At 30.2% G+C, this 24,574-nt stretch overlaps 1 protein-coding gene across 1 annotated transcript in view; it reads right to left on the reverse strand.

Annotated features, from left to right (window-relative positions):
* Positions 1 to 24,574, reverse strand: part of LOC145333975 (gamma-aminobutyric acid receptor subunit beta-like) — a 102,285-nt gene that overhangs the window by 40,090 nt on the left and 37,621 nt on the right. The window contains exons 2-6 of the mRNA XM_080179240.1: positions 14,010 to 14,071; positions 11,426 to 11,494; positions 9,134 to 9,201; positions 3,795 to 3,869; positions 2,416 to 2,489 (exon numbers count right to left, since the gene is read on the reverse strand). Of these exons, the coding sequence (XP_080035366.1) occupies positions 2,416 to 2,489; positions 3,795 to 3,869; positions 9,134 to 9,201; positions 11,426 to 11,494; positions 14,010 to 14,071 (348 nt within the window). The remainder of the gene's footprint in view (positions 1 to 2,415; positions 2,490 to 3,794; positions 3,870 to 9,133; positions 9,202 to 11,425; positions 11,495 to 14,009; positions 14,072 to 24,574) is intronic.

Consider the following 24,574-nt stretch of genomic DNA (forward strand, 5'->3'; position numbering starts at 1 on the left):
TGCCTTACAGACAAACAGACAGATAAATATTAAATACCTTTTTATATTATATTCCAAAAAAAGGAATTAAAGCCAAAGTACAAGTTTTGTTTGTTTATCTATAGAAACATCCAATCTATAGCTAAATTGTTATAACTATGAAAAGTAAATTCTCAAAACTATTAAATCTATCGATTTAATGAAATTAGACTTTTGATTATGTTTTTACAATTTTATTGATGTGTTACTTATGAACATTATCATTTACTTTTTCTATTTCTTTTGTAAGATATTATCTAAAATATTGGGATGTATTATGTTGCATTATATAAGAGATTTGTTAAATATTAAATATGTGTTGTGCTATAACCTCCTCCAAGAGTCATGACATAAGTTTTTTTTAATGTATTCAAAAGGCATAAAATTAAGGAACTTTTAAATGGTATTAACAAGGATGACAATATCCATAAGTAAACACGCACAAACGGATAAAGTGAGTGAGTTGAAAGCAGACGTTGTACTTGCAAAACAAAATCTAAAGAAAATCACGAAACCTTTAAAAATAAGTTTTTTTTGTGACTGTCTTTGAAGCATGAACGACAGGCAGACAGAAAAAATCAATGGAGAGACGAGATGGGCACAGTTCATAGGAATCTTCAATGAAAATTTCAACTGTATATCTTAAATAGCCTGTGAGAAAATTATATTTTCCCCCATTGCGTTATGGAATTCCTGTCTGACTGACGGACGCACGGATAGATATATTCACGTATAGAATAGATTTGCTACTAAAAAGAAAATACGATGGTATTGAACTACAGTTTGTTAGACCAATGGCTTTTGACAATCTGAAAAAAAATGATATTTTGCGTGGCAATGATGTTTTACCTCCATATGCATCTTGGGGATAATGTGAACAGATACAATAGAGAGAAAATTTTTCTTCGAACTTTTAACTCAGGAAAAAAAAAGCATATAAATGTAGGGTAAAATAAAGTCAGATTATGACAAAAAATGGACAAGATCTGCAAGATTTCATGAACAGACGCACACACATCCAACTACTTAGACATCATATTACTGCATAGAATGGCCAAGAATGGCTCTAGATACTTTTAGCGAAATAAAAAATCCACGTTATTTTGCTAAAATATGCTAAATTTTACTGGTTATTTAATGCATCGTATTATAGGCAGCATTCCGAAGATATTAAAATTATAAATGTTAAGATTAAAACCGTGCTAAAAAAATCTGGAAATAATGTTAAGATTTTTATTTCATTATTGGTCGAAAATTTCTGTAATGCGATACTATACATGATTTTTCAGTATGTCTAAAAACTGGATCTAAGCCTGTGGATATCAATCTATTTTAAAGCCATACTAGAAAGGAGATTATTGTTTTGGAGGTCCTTGGAACGTTACAAATAATAAAAAAATATCTAAAATGTTAATGAAGAAATGTAAAAAGTAAGCTATGCTGGTCCACCTTGATAGTCCAAATAATAAACATTTTTTACCATTTACCTTTCCTCCCACCCATAAACTTACTGCTTCTAGATTATAAAGTTGCAAATTTGATATTAGATATTTTGCACAAACACAAAATTTAGCGACGGAGATGCAGTTCCATAATATCAAGGAATTATTTTCAATAGGTCACTTCCATAGTTCACTTTATTAAGAAAGCAGCAGGGTGTTTGTCTGTCTGTACTACGATGTTTGGCTGGCAGAGAATTTTATGCCACTTTAAATTGTTCAAGGTTCTACTACTGTTTTTGTACTAATATAGAAAATATACGTTTATGTGCTTATTTTTGAGTTTTATAGATTTGTTGATTTACTAAGCCAGATTGGGAGACACAGAGTAAATAGAAAAACTGCAAAGATACTGTAACATTTGAAAGATACAGGTATGGACAAAAGAAAAGAAAAAAACAGCTTCACAACCAAAATGAAAAGATGAGTGTCCCTTTATAATTCAAAAATTAGAATTATGAATGAAAATTTTGGTAGGTGTGAATTTGATATTTTAGTATGGTCAATAAAATCTAAGAATAGGACATACAGGTCAAGTCAGAAAAGCATTTTTAAGCTTTCCCACAAAGTACCTCTAAATTACTGATCCTCCCCCCCCCCCCCCCCCATTAATAACTCTTCAAAACTTAGATTTGAGGGGAAAGCCATTACCTAATTTAACCTAACCTTACCTAAAGAAATAAAGAAACAAACGAAAAATTACTCGTCTTTTTTTTTAAGGGGGGGTGGTGGGGGATAATCATCCAACCCCACCCCAAGTTAATTTTACTCACGGGAGTAAAAATTTTGGAAGAAATCAATTTTTCTAATTTGTTACAATTTTTAGGAATGCTTCAAAAACCAATCAAGCAGGTTTGAAGCCATTTTTATATTGTAGAAAAATGAATAATATTGTCACCTTTTCTTATCGTTGGCAAAGAACGTGTCAGGCACCCAAATTTTTTCAGCAAAATCACCAGATAGAGTCAACACCTGAAATTTAATTTATTCAATAACTAACAAAAATTCATATAAAATAATTAAAGAAAAACAATATTGGGGAATGGGTTAAAGAACTGTCCCCACCCCGTGGACCCTGTGTCGACTTTAAATTGGGTCTTTGAATATCAGCCAATAGCGTCGTAAATAACAGCCAAGTCGCTACAAAAGTGCAGAAAGCAATTCTCTAGCAGACTATAAAGGTCTCCAACACTGGATCCGGGTAGTTATCTGGATTTTATATCTATACTTCTACATTTATCGAGAATATATGTGGATATTATGACAGGAGAAAAAGTGTCTTCAATATAGCTTGCGATTTCTCCGGTTATTTATTGGTCAGTTAGTTTATCCGTAGGGAAAGGGATAGGGTATCGGATTGTGTGGGGGATATCGTTCGTTTTGCCTACTACAAGGTTTACTTTATTAGAGTTCATGGTAATTTGGTGCAAGATCTAAGTTATAATATATCCATTCAAACAGATTATTTCATACAATTTTTAAGATAATATAAAAAGATATAAATTGGAAAATTATAAAAAATTTAATTTGCAGGTAGTGTGTCTACACAATAGAATATTTTCGATAAGTCGACCATTCAATTTTGATCTTATTTTTTTTAAATAAAAAAATAGTAAGACAATTGGAGGGGAGAATTTTTTCAAGAGAGATTTCTTTTCAGCTCTATAAATCTTTCCTGGACCTTTAAGAAGCTTCACTTTGAGGGAGGATCATATCAGTTCATCGGTTAAAGAGATATTAATCTACAGATGGACTCACATCCTATTACTTTTATATTAGAATATAAAAAGGAAATTAAACTAGAACATTTTTTGCTGCTACATAATATAAGATTGTTATGAAACTGTATTTTGATAATCTTCTGATACCAATCTTAAATAGAAATATTATATAACTCATCAGAAATTAGGAAACAGAAAAGTGTGGAAAAACTTTTTAGATTCAAGAAAAAAATAAGATGAAAAAATCGTTTTGACATTTTTAAAAATCATGTTATTCTAAAACAAAAGTCCACAATGTCAAAAAAATATGCTAATTGCAAACCCAAATAGACCCATTAGCAGTTTTTTTCAGTTTTGAGACCTTATTGTTCAGACACGAAATATCATGAGAGCTTTACAAAGTGTCCTAAAATATATGCCGTGTGACGTAATAAAAATGAAGAAAGAGAGGAAAAGTGGGTAAGGAAACCCCTTACAAAGAGATGGATCTGTTGACGTCACACGGCTCATGTTTTAGGACAACTTTGAAAGCTTCAATATCATGACAATTGCTCACCTTATTTTCTGCGGACGAGAAAGCCAGCCTTTCATCCTTCCAATACTGATTCAAATACATTGTGATCGTGTAATCCTAAAATATAAAAAAATTCACATGGCGAAAAAGTACAGCAGATATTGAAATTATGAAAAATAATAAGAATATAACAAATTTCATTTTTAAGTGGTGTTGTGCATAATTTTGAGGCATGGGCAATGGAAACACATTCTGTCTGGCATAACTGGCATTTCCTCAAGTTTTGGTTGTAGGTCGTTGTAGTTTTTGTACATTATTCCAAATAAAATCTAGGAATGAATGAATTTATAAGTTTGCCCTAAAAAGAGAAAAAAGGAGACCATTTTTTTAATGGTATTTCAGAATTCAATAAATCATAGACAATAAGATATTTGAATTCAGAATGTGAATCAGATAGATACTCGAATAGATTACAGTATTTTGGGAATTGGAGAGCTAATGTCCTTTTATAGAAGTAACAGGATGTCTATGAGTCTGTATGCATGTACCGAAGAATCTTGTTGAACTAATATGGTACTTTACAATGTAGCTCCTCATAAAATAAATTTTTCTTGATTTTTCTTAAAATGACAAAAAGAAAAATTATACATTATTGTATAAGAAAAAGAGAGTGTAACTTTAAATTTAAATGTCTGATTTGTTGTTCACTGGCAGGGTAAAGTAATTGCTCATCAAGGTATCTCTACATAAAATCATCCAAAATTAGCACTACCAATGAACTGTAATCTATTCACGAATCTGACTGTAAATTTCTCCACGATTCTCTAGATGGGTTTTAAATTCTTTCAGAAGCATATTTTATATTTATACCATCCATTATTACCAAGTTAAACTGTATGGTTGTTGTTATATTAACATTATAGCAATGTTTAATCATAAATAAAAAGTAACAGGTTGTCTCTCTGAATAACTGCCCTTCTATTGCAAAATATCTCGCTATTAGCTTAACTTTTGGGGGAGGGCACCTTAAATACTTTTTCTGTTTTAAACTAGAATTAAAACTGCCCCCTCAAGTGCCTTTAAAAAAAACTCTAGAATACAATCTTGGAGCCTATGTATATTAACAATTTCAAATCATTTGTCTTTATCATCAAAAAGAAAACAAGAAAAGTCCAATAGTAGCAAAGCTGTTTAATATGATATGCTAGACAGTATGTATACATTAAGAAAGAAAGAGAAACCAAGAGAGAGAGAGAGAGAAGAAAAAGAAATTAGGAGAGAAGATAGATAAAGGAGAGAGGTCGTTACAGAGACAAAAGTATTTACTTCTTAAGTAGCTTCGCTACTAAAATCCTATAATCTTACATTTTTCTATATATATATTATATATATAGATTGTATATTAATTGTCTAATTATTAGGGTGTGTGTGCGTGTATCTACACTAGACTATTTATGATTGAGTAGTCCTACAACATTTATTCATATTACCAATCAAAACAGCTATAAGAAAATTCAGCCAAACATTAGAGATTTTATTTTAGATTGTAGACTAGAAAGTCTTTACTAAAGACTTAAATACAAAATATATTTGTACATATACGTTTCAGGTTCGAAATCTAGCAATATGTCTTAAAGTTCATAGCTTTTAAAGAACTTTTGGTTGCTAAAATGTTATTTGGAATATTTTTGTATGGTAACTGTTTATATTGATGAGTATTAATACTAATGGATTCTTTCCATATACTGTAAATAAATCTTACAGGCGTTCTACTAGGTCGCCAATGTTCACTTAAAGAATATGTATTCAATATAAAGGTGAACTTTCCAACTAATACAAAAAATCTTAGAAATATTTTCCTTTGGTTGTCTATGTTAACTTACAGTATATGTGCACAATATGTCCATACATAGGCACTGAAAAACTAAAACATTTGCCATAACTTTGGCCTAAAAATAACTTCAGTCTGGAAAATAAACAAACAATTGTAATTTGTACTATTACATGTATTTATATTAGCTGTACAAATATTGAAAAATTTTCATTAATGATTATCTTTCATTGCAAATCATATGATCTTTCCTCTTTCACGTTTCACGTGTAGGTAGCTATCGGCTACGCCCATAGAAGCATCTAGGGGTACTGTAGATGGGAGGGGGGGGGGGGTGGTTAAGTTACTCCCCCAATTTCAACTAAAAATTTTAAAAGAAAATGTAAAAGATTTTTTTTGTTGGGAGTCATTTTTTTCTAGGGGTTAATTAACTAATTCACTTGGAAGGTTGGAGATTCTCTCCCCCTCCCAAAAAAAACAGTTATAAACATTCATTAGACCTATAAGAAGCTTTGATGTAAAGTAGAACTATAAAGGTTTAGCAGTTAGCGAGATCCTTTGTTAAAGATTAAAAAAGTTTACTACTTTATATAATAGGATAAATATACAAATTTTGAAAATTAATTTCTTCTAAATGCTTATATACATATATAAATTCTTAAATTAAAATTGACATAATCTAAAATCTAATAAAAACATATTAGATTTCAGTAGACATTATCATACTATTTATTTTAATACTTTAGTAGAAGACAATAATTTTAAAGCTTTATTTAAAATTTTCATTTTACTTTTTTGCTCAATCCAGATTTCGGTGGTGCGAAGCAACTCTACTAAATTTCTTTTTGATTCCAGTTTCCTGGGAGGAAAAAGACAATGGTGGTTTGATTTATCTAAAGGGTGTGCAAACAAAAATGCGGACCTTTTTAAAATTTAGATTGCGCGGCTTGTGTTAATAGTAAAAAAACGTTATGCATACCATTAGAACCGTTATGAAGTCTATTTTTTGGAAATATAAAAACGATTCATATGCTACGTATAGTTTAGGAGCTATGTGGTAAAATGTCCCAACTGGCTTAAAACTTGAATTGCGAGTAAATCATTGAAGATTAAATAAAAGGGTATGCAAATAAAAATACGTACATTTTTAAAATTCTAATTGCGCGGCTTGTGTTAATAGTAGAAAAACGTTATGCATACCATTAGAACCGCTATGAAGTCTATTTTTGGAAATATAAAAACAATTCCTATGCTACGTATAATTTATGAGCTAAGTGGTAGAATGTCCCAACTGAATTAAAACTTGACTTGCGAGTAAATCATTAAAGATTAAATTTTTCCACTTCTCTCACATTTATCAATACAGCTCCTAAAATAAAAATAGCACAAAAATCGTACTTATATTTCCAGAAAATAGAGCTTATGACGGTTCTAACGATATACATAGCATTTTTCTACTTTTCACACAAGCCGAGCAGTTTGAATTTTAAAAATGTCCGCATTTTTGCACACACTTTTTTTATCTGATTTACTCTCAAGTCAAGTTTTAAGTCAGTTGGGACATTCTTCTACGTAGCTCCTAAACTATAAGTTGCACAGTAATGGTTTTTATATTTCCACAAAAAAGACTTCATAGCGGTTCTAATGGTATGCATAACGCTGTTCTACTATTAACACAAGTCGCGCAATTTGAATTTTAAAAAAGTACATGTTTTTTTATATACTTTAATCTTTAATGATTTACTTGCAAGTCAAGTTTTAAGGTAGTTGGGACATTTTACCACATCGCTCCTAAACTATACGTAGCACAGGAATCGTTTTTATATTTCCAAAAAATAGACTTCATAGCGGTTCTAATGGTAAGCATAACGTTTTTCTACTATTAACACAAGCCGCGCAATCTAAATTTTAAAAAGGTCCGCATTTTTTTTTGCACACCCTTTACCAACTATAAACTATCAATCATACTGTCCCCCTAGGTTTGTAAACACGTTCTGTAATTAGTTAGCCTACAAACTCTTGTAATTAATGTTGCAGATTGGTTGGGTTGAACAAAGTTACAATGTCAACACTTTTCAACCACTTATTTTAAGAAACAGATAATACACAATACAATGCCTTTTTCCATCCTAGGTTTACTTTTACTTTCATTTTTTCTATCTCCAACACCACACATATACACACACACATACAGAGTGGACAATTTAATATCATTTTTACAAGTATTTTTTTAAATAAGGCGATTAAAGGCCTTTTTTTCAATTTTAGTTTTAAAAAGAAAAGTATAAAAAAAATAAGTGGGTAACCTTTTTTCTAGGGGCGATTTCTCTTCTAAGGATGCTGGAACCCTCCCCAAAATAATTATAAACCTTCTAAGAACATACGAGAAGCTACATTGTAAAGGAAAACCATGTGGTTTCAGTAGTTAGTGAAATCCAAAAAGACAGACAGACACATAGATATCCTTAACTCTATCATAAGAATTACATATCTAGCTAGCTGTACAGCTGTACATCTTGATTCCTGTATTATTTTGTTTCGAATTTGTTTTCGAATTAATCTTCAGGCAGCTTTTATAATTAAAATTGTGTATAGGACACCCTGTATTTCAAATACACACATCCACGCTCACACACACATATTCCATTTTTCCACTTATTCATATGTCGAGGGAAATTGAATTTCTTTTAAATCTTCGCATAAATTGTTTCAAGTCGAATCAAGGCTACATAGATAGGGTAGAAACGTAAAAAATATGTTTAAAATATTTATTTTTTTGACACCGGTGCTGTTCAAGTTCCAGTTTCATGTCTTAGGAGTGTTGAAAAGATATTTAAATCTGTTGTCTTACTCTAGTAATTTTTAGTATAAACCAACTTATGAAGACTTGTAATTCAGAATTTTGACCTTTACAATGCCTTTGATAGGAAGTATGGCACAAGAAGTATCCTGTATCTATAAACCTAATTTGACTACTTTACACATATCTAAAAACCTTGATAAACCCTCAGTCTAGGTTTATACCTTGTTACAGGGATACATAAATGGGAATTAAATCAATTTAATACCAAAATAAAAAGCTAAATTTCAAATTTTGAAAACATAATTTAAGTCTCATTGTAACCTCCCTTCCATTTAATATATTTAAAAGAATAACAATGCTAACATCTTTTTTGAGTCTAAAATATATGCCTATTGTCTTATCCCTAGCTCCATGACATATAAACAACATCCATAAAAGCGAAGCACTGAAACGGTAGGACAAACGAATCAGTACTCCAATTGGATAAACCGGATGATTTTATCACATAAAAATTGTTGTTAAAAAGTTAAAAATTAACTTGTTTAAAATGGACGTACGGATATTCTGGTAACGATTATAGAGTTGCTACTCTTTCAAAATCGGACCTGACTACTACAGGAATCATCATGCAAAGTTTGAAATCAATAGGACAATTCTAACATGCCTAAATTTACGAAAAAAGCTATACGTAAGGACGGACCGACCCTAATTATAGAAAAGCTTAGCTTTTAAAAAGAATTGACTTACCATGCTAACTTCTGATATTGAGTCGAAACTAGCAATTGTTAGATCAAACCCAACATACAAAGGATCTCCTAAAATATAAAATAGATTATTATTGTACATTAGAATGCAGAACAAATTAATAACAGTGATCATATTTGATTACAATGAAAGTATTTCCTCTGTTGATAGGTATAGGTGCATTTTCAAATGTAAAATTAGTATATAACAAAACGTTTTGTAATTTAAAGTAAACAAAGTCAAAGGACATTGATGTAAAGTAATAAAATAGATAATATATTGACCTAAGTAAATTTGATATTAAAACGCCCAATAAAAAGGCTCTCCAAAATGCAAAAAACACATTGTGTAGGTTATCTCTGCTGTTTAAGTTTTCTTATTCGTTGGCTAAACAACTTTGGGGACTTCTTATGGATTTTTATAGTTTGGTTCATTTAGTTGAGTGTACTAATGTTTCAAACACTAAATGTAATCTACAAAAAGAAAAATTTTGTGTAACATCATTAAGGCTGTACATCAATTTATCGGCCATTGTCTTATCCCTTGAGATCCCTGGGAAAAAGCATAATGCTCTACTCTTAACAAGTAGATTAAACGTCAACCAGAAAGAAGAAAATATCTATCCAAAGAATAGCTGCGCTAATAAAATGTCTTTTAAAACAATTTTGTTATCTAAAAGTTATGTAAGCGGAATATCAATATGATATTTAAACTTTAGTTTCCTGTTTACAAAAAATGCGGGTAAAATTGGACAATGCTGATACATATAGGAAAAGACACATTAATATTGAAATATAAATGAAACTGTAATGCATATAAGATAAGATAAAACCTGGTAGTCTTTAGGTAATTTTGTCATGGGATCTTAACGGATAAGACAATCCGCAATGAACTGATGTATATCCCCAATGATAATACACTAAATTATCCCTTAAGTAGATTACAATTAGTGGTTGAACAGTTTGAACAATAAACTTAATGAACCAACAAACCAAAGTTCATTAAATCCCTTAAATCAACCAATCAGAGATAGATGATTAACATTTATATAATTCTCTGTCAAATGAGCAACTACTTTTTATTCTAAGTTCTCTACAAATCAAATCCTAAACAATCCCGACTTGAAAGAATACTCAAAAGTTATCAACCTACATAGCGTACATATCCATAGCAAATCTACTCTATGATTTAAGAATATGTCAGTACATCCATTCTTTTGTACTATGTAACTTCCAGGGAGGGAGGGGACATTAAATTGTTTATTACACTAGTCCCTAAAGTTTTAAAATAACATTTTCTTATTCGCTGGCTTAACAACTTTGGAGACTTCATATGAATTCATATTGGTTGGTTCATTGAGTTGTGTATCCCCTCTAAGTTTCAATATTTTTAATATTTTTATTAGTTTTAATCTGTCATTACTGCTCTAATAACGAAAATATAATTGTCCTTGTTCTATACTTAAATTCAAGGTATTTATAAAACAAAATCTCGCCAAACTTTTGTGAAAGTTGTTATCAATTTCACAAAACTTTAAGAAATGTGCGTGAATACAGAGAGGGAGGGAACATTAGACTGAAAATTACAAAGGTTTAGAACCTAACCATACATTTTATTCGTTAGCTTTAAAGCCATGGTTACTTTTCTTTAATTTTCATTGGTTGGTTGCAAACTAGAAGTGTCCAAACTTTTCAACCAACAATCTTTAAGCTTTGATTTCATTTATCATCATTGGGGATGTATATCAATTTAATTGGTGTAAATACAACTAAAACAGGAAATAGGAAAGTGAATTTATAGGACAATGTAATGGATATAGAATATACGTGGATATTAGGACAGAAGAAAAGTGTCTTTAATTTAGGTTGCTAACATGGACATCACGTTTGTATGTTGGCTTAACTGTTCATAGTAATTTGTTGTGCCTTTTAAATGGTTGAGTCATTTAACGTGTTCATTTAGTTGATATCCCTCATCTGACATAGTAGCAGTATTCACTTGAAGAATGAATATTACTATTCACAAGTATTTTTCTTAACTTGATTATGATTACATAATAAGAATGATCCTTACATACAAGTATGACAAAGTCAATGTATTCAAACATTTTATAAAAAAAGCATATATCAAGAATAATTTCATTTCGATAATATTAATAGTGTTTAAACTTTTTAACCAATAACTTTAGTCTTCAGTAAGACAAATTTGAAGTAACCAAAACTTTAAATTCAATTGCAGACAGACACAATTGATTATAAAGTAGCTGTGTACTAAACAAAAAAGAAGACAAATTACCTCCAAAATTTGGCCTCAATCTGATGTCATAACCGTCCAGGAGTCGACCAATTGTTTTCGTTACATTATCTAAAAATAATGACATTATTTCAGGAGTGAAGCTAATCTACATAGTACTTCGTCCGTCCGTCTTTAAGATTCACACATTAATATTACTATCATATATTCATATTAGTGACTGCGCCCTTGGCGTCTAGAGGATCTGTATTTGAGGATTGAAAATTGATCTTTAGCTATCCAAGTCTTAAATCTAAAGATAAAATAACATAAAACCAACCCGAGTCTTAAATCTAAAAGTAAAATAGCCTAAAACTTTCCCAACTCTTAAATCTAAATATAAAATATGATATAACCATCTCGGGACCTAGGTGAAGCTACCCAAAATATTGAACTTATTCGGTTCGGTGATTGTTGAAATCTTTAGCTTTAGCAAAAAAACCCTCACTACTTTATAAGATCTTGGTTAATTTTCTGTTAAAAAACAATACCAACATTAATGTATACAGCAAAAATATCATGTTTGATTACGGTAATAAAAGTCCATTTACTCATTATTTGGTTATTGTGTTATTGATGCGCTACTTACAAACAAACTTGTTCTTGTTAAAAAAAATTAATATGATGCACTATACTCATTCATTTCAGTGGATCATGTATCATACTTATATAATCTTTTCTCATTCAATTAAAAATAAAGATCACTCTTTGTTCATACTAAAATTAATTTGTATTTCATGTACTTTGACATTAGTGTAGTGTTTGATTCAAGACTATCTTTGAAAATTCGTGACAATTTTTTTTGTGGATTTAAAAATAAAATTGACAGATTTTTTTATCCTTATAAAAACACAGAGCTGGATCTTTAAATCGTTTAGTGGTGCGCTTAATCGGGGCGGTCCAGTTCGGCGCAACTAGATATTATTAGATTTCAATTTTTAAATCAAAATGGAATGGGCGAACCGGATTGAACTGGATTGCCCCGATTTAGCGCACCACTAAGCGATTTAAAGATCCAGCTCAGGATTTCTGTCTGTTTGTACCAAAGTATCTCTCTAACCGATGAACCGATAAGGTTCATCTTTACAAGGTAGCTTTTCATAGGTCCTGGAAAGGTTAAACCCTTTTTCCTCAAGTGCTTTTAAAGGCCTCTAGGAGCGAAGCCGTTAGTTATCTAAGTTGTAATTTAAACATTATCTTTGTTTAATTTGATATTTTCAAAACAATTGCATAAAAAATTATCATGACAAAATTTTCATTGTGAAATTCTTTATTTAGTTTGGTTAAAAGTAGAAGTCACCAAAGACAGATATAAATCATCTGATACAAACTTTTCTGATAGTTGATATATTAGAAAAAGCATCGCTCACAGTGCAGTCTAAAATTAATCCTTTAAGGCCGAGCTACTTATTGGCATAATAGACCTTTAAAGAAAAATATTACACTCTCTATTTCTTATCTATAATACAAAGTAGAATGATGTCTGTCCGTCCGTCCGTCCGTCTGAAGCTTATTATCTCGGTAACCACTGAACCGATTTGATTCTACTCTTCAGGGTATATACCTACTGGTCCTGTGGTGGTTTTAGGCTATTTTCTTGGGGGGTGGGACACCCCCAACCTCTCCAAAAACATTTTTTGGTATTGCAGAAGATTTCCTTGGTCCTTTTTTTGCAGGAGATTTCCTTGGTCCTTTTTTTTTTTTTTGCATGAGATTTCCTTGGTCCTTTTAGGAATTTCACCTTAATTTTTTTTATCACCTCTTGGGGCAAAGCCCCTAGAGGCTAGGGGCGAAGCCGCTAGTTTTTTATATTTGATTAAATTTGTAAGTTCCATTTCCCTTTCACTGAAAGTTGCTACGTTCCAGACAGACCAAATTGGTTTCCCTCCATAGCATGGTCAAAACATTAAAATTATATTTTTGTAATTTCAGTTTTTTTAGTAAATTCAACTTCTTGCTTTTATTCTGATATGCGATCATCGTTATTTATACTTCTCTTGGTGTTCCATTGTATTAAAAGTTTTAATCAATAATAGCGTAGTTATTGTTTAACTAATGTCTTTACGTTACTTCTTATGTCTATCATGAAGGGGACCCTATCCCTAAGCGGCTTCTTTGAACCCAATTTAACTAAACCTAACCTGGCCTAAAGTAAAAAAAAAACAAATACACCACGAAAACCACCAACCTCTTATTTCCAGTTTATTTCTAAATAATTTTTGGGAAGGGGTTTTTCACCCGATAAGGATCATTACAAACTACAATTACTTTTTGTCAACATTAGAATTGACTAAATGAGAAATATAAAATCATCATAATCTGTTTTTAGGTGTCCTCTATCTCTTTTCTTGCAAAATAAGATCTGTAAAACTACCTCTTGAAGAACATATCTCTCGTATAGATGTATATAAAGATAACTACCTCCCTCCTTTTCAAATGACCCTTTTCGTCTGTTACCAAATTGTTTTACTCTAATTCTTAAAGTATAAGAGGTAAAAACTAACAGATTATCAGACTAATGACATTATGGAGTATGCTCAAAAAATGAATCGTACAGACAAAGGTTTGTAAATAAAATGAACCTTACCTAATGAGCCAGCAGATGGAAACATTGGATTTCTAGGAGCTAAGCCCTCACTGTAGATATTGCTGAAATAAAAAAGAATATATTAGATATTAAAAAACAAGGACATTAACAAGCTAACAATATCTTAGTATAATATAAAATAACCAACAAAAAGTGATCGAAAAGAACTTTAAAGGTCAACTTTTGAGAAAAAAATATAACAACAATCATAAAACGGAAATGCATGATTTAAAGACTAGCTCTGCTAATACTCAAAAATATTTAATTATTTGAATTGATTTTAACCCTGATGAGATGAGATATTGACATTTTTTTGCAACATACTTAAAATGTTAAAATTGAAATGATCCACAAATACACTTTAATATTTTTTTTGATCTGTCTACTTGACAAATAAATTATATAAAAAGATGCTCTTTATACTACTAAAAAACAGCAAACAAAGCAAAATAATAATAAGATAATTTTCTTGTGAATAGTATCTTTTTTCAACGAAGTTTCTCTACAATTTATTTGGTTGTCTATATAGGTTTTTTATTGTCTTTTCCTATAAAATACACCAGGTTTTTTATTTCATAGTAAATTATATTGTCCTTTTCATATTACATAATATAACTTAATAAATAAAGATATTATTAATCCAATAATAATATTATTATCAATATAATCTACCTTTATACAGGGTAACCAAAATAAGATGTAGATTTCTGTTTTAATTTTCTTTTAAAAAATTGTACTCATACTTGAAAAGTCCTCTAATTTAAAAACACACATCTAATTAAAAACCTCATTCAACCAACCTCACATACCCCACCCCCCTTATTTTTAAAATTAATTTAAAATAAGGGGGAGCAGTTTTATTTCTTTACATAACTCCTACGATTGGGGTACCCTAACCCTGCGGGGCTACCCAGTAACCATTATGCCCTAACCTAACCTTGCACAGAGTAATTAGCAAACATTAAATCGATTTTTTTGGTCACCCTGTATACAACCATATATACTTTTTTATAGGTTTTATTTATACTTATTTTGCAGATTTTCCTATAATTCTATATTTCGAAAAATACGTATAATAATTATACACAGTAATGAATATAATTATTTTGTAGATTGTAACATAACAATTACATTTATCAAAAAAAAGTTAGCTTTAAAACATCGACGAAATATATGTTTTTTTAATACAATTTTATTTATCTTTAACTTAAAGTTTCATGATTTCGAAATCTTCAGAAAGAATTAAAACGTAATTACCTAGATGATTTTTTTAGATTTAGGAGATTTTTTAACATATTATTAAAAGTTACTATTTAGTATATCTAGAATAGTCCCAATGTCGACGTAGTATTCAGCAATATTTTAAGAAGCATGTAAAAGAATCTTCCTAAAACTATTATTAAGAATCGCAATATTGACATAAACTATTACAAAAATTGTTTTTTTAATACTTTCAGATTAAAAAGTGGGAATCAAAAGATCTAAGCATTTCAAAATGGAAAAGTCTTATTATGAAATACTACAAAATAAATTAAACTAGAACTGCCCTGTCATAAGAAATTAATTGATTTAATGTTATTTCCCCATCAGCAAAAAAAAAGGATTATATTGTCCATAAGAAGCGGCGCAGCTACGTCAGCAAGTTTGAAAAGCCACTGAAATTTACAGTGTCGAAAGAAATCTTTCAGTGTTACGTTTAGTCAATTTATGATTTTATTGAAAAATCCGCCAAATTAGAACAATGATACAGTCTTTGATAGGCAGACTGCAATTGACTTGCCATATTTTAAAGTAGCTGCGCTGGTGAAAATGATTTGTTCTTTATGTTCCAACAGCGCAATAAAATATTGCATTCTCATTTGTAAAGAAAACATCTTTACAACATTCCAGGTCATTTAAAATAGACCATTTTATACATCAGCCCTCCCTTTTTTAATTTTCTTCTGTATGGCTTATCCTATTTTCTATTCTTAAAGTGCCAAAGGAACCTGATAAAATTAAATTAACAGAAATTACTAAAAAAATTCTATTGAGCCGGTGAGAAAGAAATTGAAATGAACCCCGTAGCCAAATCGAAACAACTACAACTTCGACAACAGTTTAAACTTTGGGGAAGGTTTGTTGGGTGGTCCTCCGAATTCTTGTAGGGATATTGCAAGAAAAGATTCCCAGCACCTACCATTTAGCAATTGGTTTATCATGCCGATAAAATCCGGACATAAACGTAAAAATGCATCCATTAGGACATATTCATTAAACATCTTCTATTATGACAAAAAAAACTTTGTCAAAGTATATTAGATTTTTTGATTGACAAAAAATTACAGTAAAATTGTAATAAAGGATAATTCTATAGTTTTTCAAATATCCAACATAACATAGTTTGCAGTCTTATGTTGATCTATATACAGCAAAAAATGGAATCTCTTTATGATGCCTATTAAAAAGTGGATAAATTTAAAAACTCTTGGCAAAGAATCCCTATAATAGTCCATTATTTGATATGAGGTCATTCGGGATACTTCGGGCATAAGTGTCTTAAGGCATTATAAAGAGCTTCCAAAAAAATAATCAAAATTTTAGAAAAAAGTTTTACATCAATTTTCAAGGATCTTATAATTTTAATATCTTTGGTTTTTCATGAATCTGTGTTTCTTTGTATGGGAGGGGCATACTATCTAGCCGGGTGTGGGGGATCAATATATTCTGATTGCACCGCTTCATTGCACAACCACCAAGAATACAGGGATTGGACAATGGTTAAATAATAAATCTTTCTTTTCTCGTATTCATTCGAATCCGGTGGATAGGAACCGGTTCCCATCCATACGAAAAAACTATGTCTAGCATCGTATTATATCCAGCTTTCTACAAACATAAAAATGTACAATCATAAGATTAAAACCATTTTTTTTAGCCGGTCACCTCGGGGCTAAAAAAAAGGTTTTAATCTTATAATTGTACATTCTATATCCGCGGAAAGCCGTTTACGATACGATGCAAGAAATAACTATTCCCGTATTGCTTCGCAACTGATCAATATCCGGCGGATTAGAGCCGGTTCTCAGCCATACTGAAAAATTATATATATCCAGATCAAGATATCCAGTTTTATATGAGTATGAAAATGTACAATCATAACATTAAAACCTTTTTTTTAGCCCGTGTTTTCGGCATATTATATCCGCGGAAAGCTGTTTATAATACGATGCGAAAATGACTATTATTAAATTTCATCTGTTGATATAAAAGAGGTAAATAGAAAGAGGTGAAGATACATTTAAGTGTTATTATCCCTTGTAAAAATAAGACAGTGTAAAACAAGGATGACAACATACATAAAAGCGAAGCACTGAAACGGTAGGAAAAACGGACATTAACACTTGTCTAGTGTCTGAACTGAATAATCAGAATATAAAAGTATCGAAAAAGTCGAATCAAAATTGTAAGTAAATTTGTTGAAAAACTGCTTGATACAGGATAATGTTTTGGACATACTTACATTTTAGGACTTGATTATAGAGTTGCTTTGCTTACACTATTTTTCTTTGTTGTCCCAGGAATCAATATACCAAAAATTTGATCAAACGGATAATTAGATCACATAAAAATTTGTTGTTAAAAAAGTAGAAAAATCAACATGTTTGAAATGGACATACGTAAATTCTGGTAATGATTATAGAGTTGCTACGCTTTCTAAATCGTACCTAACTACTACAGGAATCATCATGCAAAGTTTGAAATCGATAAAACAATTCTAACATGCCTAAATTAACGAATAAAAGCTATCTATCTCGGACGGACGTACGGACCGACCCTAATTATAGAAAAGCTTTTAAAAATAGAAAATCTACTATTTTATTTTCCTAGAAAGATCTTTAATCACAATAATTGTTTTGATTAATGAAGTTATTATAAAACTTACTTGTCCGTTATTTCAAATTTAATTAATGTAAATATTTGTAAGTATATAAAAATTGTGCCATATACAACGCATATAGGAAAAGGAGAAAACATTTTAAATTTTTAGATTTGACGAATACCTTTGATTCTGTACTTTAACCCTTATTAAATAAAATGGGAAATTTGGTTTTAGCTGAAAAGTCAAAGCCTATGAAATAAAAAGTTGTCTATCTATCTCTATGTGCATTATACTATTAAATTATACATCTAAGATTTATGTGAATTATTATTCACTTCTTGAATTTTTTAAGAAATGTGCTGGGTGACAAACATGTTTTTTATTTCACTTTTGAGAATATTTTTCACGTACAATTTTGTAGTTTAATGTCTTTTTTAGCTATTGAATACCAAATTGTTATGAGCATAAAGAAGAAAATTAGTTGGTATCTGTAATTCTCATCAAAGGAGTAGGATCTAGTTCATTAAAAGGTTTTATTTTTTATGTGAAATACATTTATTTACGCTTTTCTTTTTTTTCTTATTGCTGTCATCCATGTTTCTTTGAAATAGTAATATTAATTTGCCCTTGAAAAATGAAAAGTTTGAGGTATAATTGCTAAATTGTGCATTACAAAATTTTAGTTCAAGTTGAGGATGTAAAACTCGGTGCCAAGTCATTTAATAGCTTCTCTTTCTTTTGCTCGAGTTAACACAAAAACAGCATTTTATTTTTTCTCTAGAATATTAGTAGAAATTATGTGTATGTTAACTCTTAAAAAACTTTACAGAAAATATTATTCATAAACAATTTGATTTTTAGTACTAGATTTTGACATTTTTTGTTCATAAAAGAAAATTTTTAGAGCTCATTTTTCTACGGGCCATACATCATGTTGGGGATGAATAACTCGCCTTTAAAGTATCCTTAACCTAGCTCTGAATCTGTTCTAAACTTTAATAATAATTGGGGTACAGCAAAAACTTTTTTGGTTAAACAGACAGTTCTGCTACTTTCTTTGTGAAGGCTTAGATTTCTATATTCCATTTTTTCCCTAAAATTTTTGACAGTAAATAGTTAATGCTAAATGAATGCATATCCCCCCCCCCCTCCCCCACAATTTTTCATTCCTTTTTCCTTAAATATTTCCCCTGTTCTCCTAAAATGGAGGGTTTTTGCAGCCCCATTTCCCTTGCAATTTTTTTGTTTACTTCACGTTAAAGCACATTTTTGTTGTTGTCTTTTTGCAGTGCTGCTACTCTATATGCTACTAAAGGCTGCACTTCTTGGGGCCTCTAGGGACACTCGAAGCAGCATCAGAGGAAGGGAGTCGACCAATCTCCTTTTTTTTAGTTTTCTAAATTATAAGATAAGACGAGATTTGTTCTTGGGGCGATTTTAAAAATAGAGAAACCCTCCCCCAATTATTTAAAATCTTTCCAAAACTATATGAATCTTCACTGAAAAGAATAACATCTATTGACGAGATCTTTCGGTTGTAGACAGATACAAGTTCTTATGATACACTTATTATCTGTCTTACTTTTCAAAAGAATATGTCACGCAAAATGATCATTGAAATTTTATTTAGTAGTATTATTGTTTTAACTTATTATCTAAAAGATTATGAATGCCCTCATCCTTGTTTTTTTACAATCATTTTGAACGTTATGTTAGTTGTTTTCACATTTCTTTATAATTTCTGCAAACGTTTATTTGAGTATGTGTGTGTTTGTGTGTGAGTGGGTGTGTGTGTGTGTGGGTGGGTGTGTGTGTGGGTATGGGTGTGTATGTGTGTTTAATTGTGAGTGTACATTCTGAAGAAAAAATATTTCATGTTTAACAACATCTGTAAATGTTATAGGTAAAGTACACTTACTTTTATAAACACATTTCTTAACTTGTTTTTTTGTGGATTTTTAAAGTAGGATACCTGCCAAATATTAGCAATTTATAATGATATTTAGTAAAGCCAGGAATAAGGTACAGCCAACAAGCGAAATAAATCTGAAATAATATTTTGGAGCAGATAAAAAAATCATCAACTCTACTATGTGTTGCCCCCCAACGACAGCTCAAAACCACATATAGGTTTTGAGATTATTTTTCGAATTAATTTCGTTGTTGGTGTAAGCTGAATTATAGCCGAACAGTATTTTTTATTATTAACAATTAAGAAAAAGGAAGTAAATTTAACCTTCTAGAGTTTAAAAGAGTTTTATTACTGATATTATATTACATTCAGATAAAATTTATGTCGATTTTGTATTATTTACCTGCCAGCGACGAAATTTAGTCTGGATAAAAAAAAACTTGTCAAACAAGCAACCTTTTGGATTGTTAAAAATTGTATATTCTATTAAAAGATGTTTTATATTTTCTTTAATCATGGAATGATATTAAACCAATATTTTGTCTTCTTAGCAGTCGCATGAATGTAGAATGAAAATTTCAATAATAATTACTGGTTTATTATAAACATGGATATAGAATACGTGGATAGATTTTCGCCTTCTCTGATAAATGTTCCTTACAGCTGGCGAATACAACGATACCCACCACCCATGCCCTTTACCCCATCCCCTCCCCACTTTCTTGAAGAACATGCTGACCAATAAATGAGCAATACAATAGTAACCTAAATTGACGACAAAATTTTCCCTCTCATTATATCCACATATACTACATCCATTATTTTACCTTAAAATTATAAGCAAAACGTTTCTGTACAAATAAAAACAATAATTCCACAAATTAATTTTGAGAAATGAAATGATGCAATGATAAAAAATCAATGTTTTTTAACCAGCTTCAATTTAATTATAAATACATTAGCAAAAATATATGAAATGTCTAAATGTTTATGTCGACTAAATAAAATTATTATTAATTTGTGAGGGTTGAAAAGGTAAAAAAATAGTTAGCTTGACACATAATCGACAAATTGATAAACATGAAGCACCTAGGCAAGAAAAATTTAACATGTATGCTATATCTAACTAAAAAGATACACCAATAAGAATTTTATTACTAACCCAAAACAATTTTAGGAGGCAAGAAGATTTATTCAAACGAGAAAATATTGCTCAAAATTTGTTAAAACTAACCAAACCAACGAGTCTTGAATACAGGGATAGGACAATGGCAAATTTAATAATTTTCATCCCATCAATTAAAATGCATTATTTTAAAGAATAAAAGTTGCATGGGATATATTTGAGGCATAATGGTATAGAACTTTCATGCCAAATATATGATATAAAAAACATAAGTGGTCATACTAACAGATCTATAGTATAGATGAGTATACAGACAACTACCTCCCTTCATTTTTCAAAGAACTCTATGGTCTGCTTCTAAATTATTTTCTGCTACTTGGCTGTGTTAATATAAGCGACACCATTGGTTAATTTTCAATGACCCAATAGAAAGGTTGCATAAGGCAGTTGCGATGGGGAGATACAGTTATTTAACCCTTTCTCCCTCTAGTGTTATACTCTAATGTTATAATCATATAATATTTCAAATATATTAACATTAAAAATTGCACTACACCATATCATCCATTGTCCTTTTACTAAATCCCCAACATCAAGTGCAATAATTTTAAAAAGAAAGGAAGTGTTGTTCATTTTTGATGCACTCTTAGACACAGACAAATTTAACTGAATAATTCTTGTTGTCAACTTGTACTGTTAAAAATAAGTTTATGTCTGTGCCTGACCTATAAACAGACTGATGTGATGATATAAATGATATTTTCTTCGTCATAGTTCCCAAGATCAGCCTAAACTATTTTTTAAAGATAGATGAATGGTACTGATCCTGTTATATTTATTAACATAATATTATATTCTATTACATAAAGTAATAGTGTAATACGGTTTTTTTAGTTGGTCCGTTAAGATCTCGCAAAAATTGGCTTCTGTATATTAGGGAATCTGTAACCAGGTAGGTTTGTGGCCATTTTTTGTTCAAAATTTAAGTATGAATTTGAGTTTTAATGTAAAATATTGTTCATGATGTAGCCGCAAGCACCTTTTACAGAATATAATTAAGAATTATTGTGCAAATGCTACATAGCCAACAATTGAAATATCTGGTTTGTGGAATAGTTTCTTCCTTAATTTAATTCCCTGTCCGTTTAGGTGCATTTTATTGATGGAATCTTTTTAACCAGGTTGTGCTAATAACTATTTTATTTTATGTTTTCCTGATAATAACAAAATATAATAACAATAGGTTAAAATAAAATTATATTTAAGTAGTGCAACTACACTTTATAAGTTTGTTATGTTCAACCGTCAACCATCAGTAAACAAATTTTAACTTTACCAGTTTTTACAGTTTTCTTTCTCTTAACTAATGTTTTTTACTTATTCAAATGAATTCAAATATTATACTTTTTATGATTTTTCTTTGAAAGTAGTTGGATCTTTTTTTGTGTTTCAGATATGATCTACAGTGATTTTCAGATAAGATTTATATTAATACTATTTAAAGCAGGTTTAAAGCTATTCTGTGAGGATTAGTTAAATCAATCCTAAGCTGACAAATTAACTTTGGAAAAAAGGAAAAAAAATGTAAACTATTTATAATAAAAAAATTGTGGGAGTGTATTTGTTGGGAGTAGATTTCGCCTTTAATTCAAATAATAACAAAATATTTAAAATTCAAGTCTCTACAATAAAAAAAAAGTTTAAAAAGTATAATTTTTGATAGTATTCACTGTAAGCATAAAATTATTTGATCTATTTTAGCACGTTCAATATGAAACATTTTTTTTGTGGAAAAATGCAGATTTTTTTTGCAAAGTATAGCACGCAAGTCATTGTCTTTTTAAGCAAACCATGCAATAATAGAAATTCTTAGAGGGCCTTAAAAACCTCCCTCCCCCCCCCCAAAAAAAATCTTAAAAAAACACTCTAGAAATATACATTGTGTTGACATATGGAATAAATTTATTAAAAACAAAATTACCCCTTTTGTAGATTAAACTAATTTGTTGAAAAGTTCGTGTACTAATAGTTTTAAACTAATAAATCAAAATTTTATAAAGAGTAACCTATTTTTTGAGCTAACGAATATGATAATGTGGCATATGATATTGAAGAAAAAATAGTTTTCTTTTAATAAGTCAAACTATTATAATGATTTGTCCCTTATAAAACTTCATTGGTAGGCTTATCAATTATACATTTTTATTTCCAGCGATCTATATCATTGAATCTATTATTACTTATTCTTTTTTGCAATCAAAGAATTGCGGTAATAATCATTCATTCACCAAAGATACAACTTTTATGTTTAAGGATAAGAAATTGTATTAAAATTGTAGGTTTGTTACTAGTTGTTCTAGCATTAAGCGAATATGAATCAATTGGCGGTCAATATTCGTCAGTGGAGGTCCACCGTTAAAAACGGGAGGGAGGGGATAATAGACAGTAACTGATTATACTGGTACCCAATGTTTTATAATCACTTCATACTATTTGTTGGCTTAAAAACGTTTGTTATATTGTTAATTCTTGGTTGGTTGGTTTAAACTAGTAGTATTTAAACTTTACAAACAAAATTCTAATCTCATTGGCATATTTATTTAACGCTGGCTATTCTGGCTTTCTGCCACCATGAATCACCATGAAGATGTGATAACATTGCATCATGATTAAAGACGTTAAGAATGGTTCCTACTGCATTTATGTCAGATGCGTTATATTTATAGTTATAGTAATCGGAACGCTTTGGCCCAAACCCAATTCATTACTATCCAGACAAAGGACGTAAAATTAAAGTGTTGATTGCCTGCTGGATGTTACTTAACCTAATACCCCGGGTGTTTAGACAGAAAAGGAGAAATTTGGCTCCACTTTGTTATCCTTAGGTTGTTGGACCTGATGTTAGAGTGTCATGGAGCGCAACCACGTCAGTTTGAAGTATAATGCGGAGGTGATGTTGCACCGCGTAGAAACTAGTAATGGATTTATTTACTTGGATCTTACACCAGATTTTCATGTTCTCTAATAAAGTAAACTCTATAGCGGGCTAAAATAACGATCTCCCTCATCCTCCTCCTTTACTCCATCCTCTCACCTCCTATTGGATAAACAACAAGACCAATAAATGCGAGGGAATATTGCAACCTAAATTATCGACAAATTTTCTCCTGTCATAATATCCACGTCCATTGTACATCCATTAAACTAGTAATCTCAGCATCAATCAGAGTGTGTGACATATTCTTTTCTCTCCTGTCAATGGACCAAAAGTAATTTTATCTATTTACTATTTAAGTGTGTGTGTGTGTATGTTTGTTTGTGTGTGTGTGTGTGTTTGTGAGTGAATTTAGTGGACGACTGACACCAGTAGACCAAGAATGTACGAAAGTTAAGTAAAGAAAAAGGGAAAAACAATCAAAATACTGATTTTAAAGTTTAATTTGTATTTGATTTAATGAATGTCTTGTCCTTGTTTTGTAAAACTTCAGATAGAAATGATATCAAAATGTAATATAGAAATAAAATAAATAATAACCTAAATCTGCAATTTTTTAGCTAATAATAAGTAAAGAAAACTTTGAAGACATATTTTTCGTATAATAACATTGTTCTTAATTTAGAACACTGAACAGTCAATTGGATGTATTATACAGCTGCTTATCTGG

The sequence above is a fragment of the Acartia tonsa genome, chromosome 12 (assembly GCF_053477335.1).
Source record: "Acartia tonsa isolate MP-2025a chromosome 12, ASM5347733v1, whole genome shotgun sequence".
In the NCBI taxonomy this organism is placed as follows: domain Eukaryota; kingdom Metazoa; phylum Arthropoda; class Copepoda; order Calanoida; family Acartiidae; genus Acartia; species Acartia tonsa.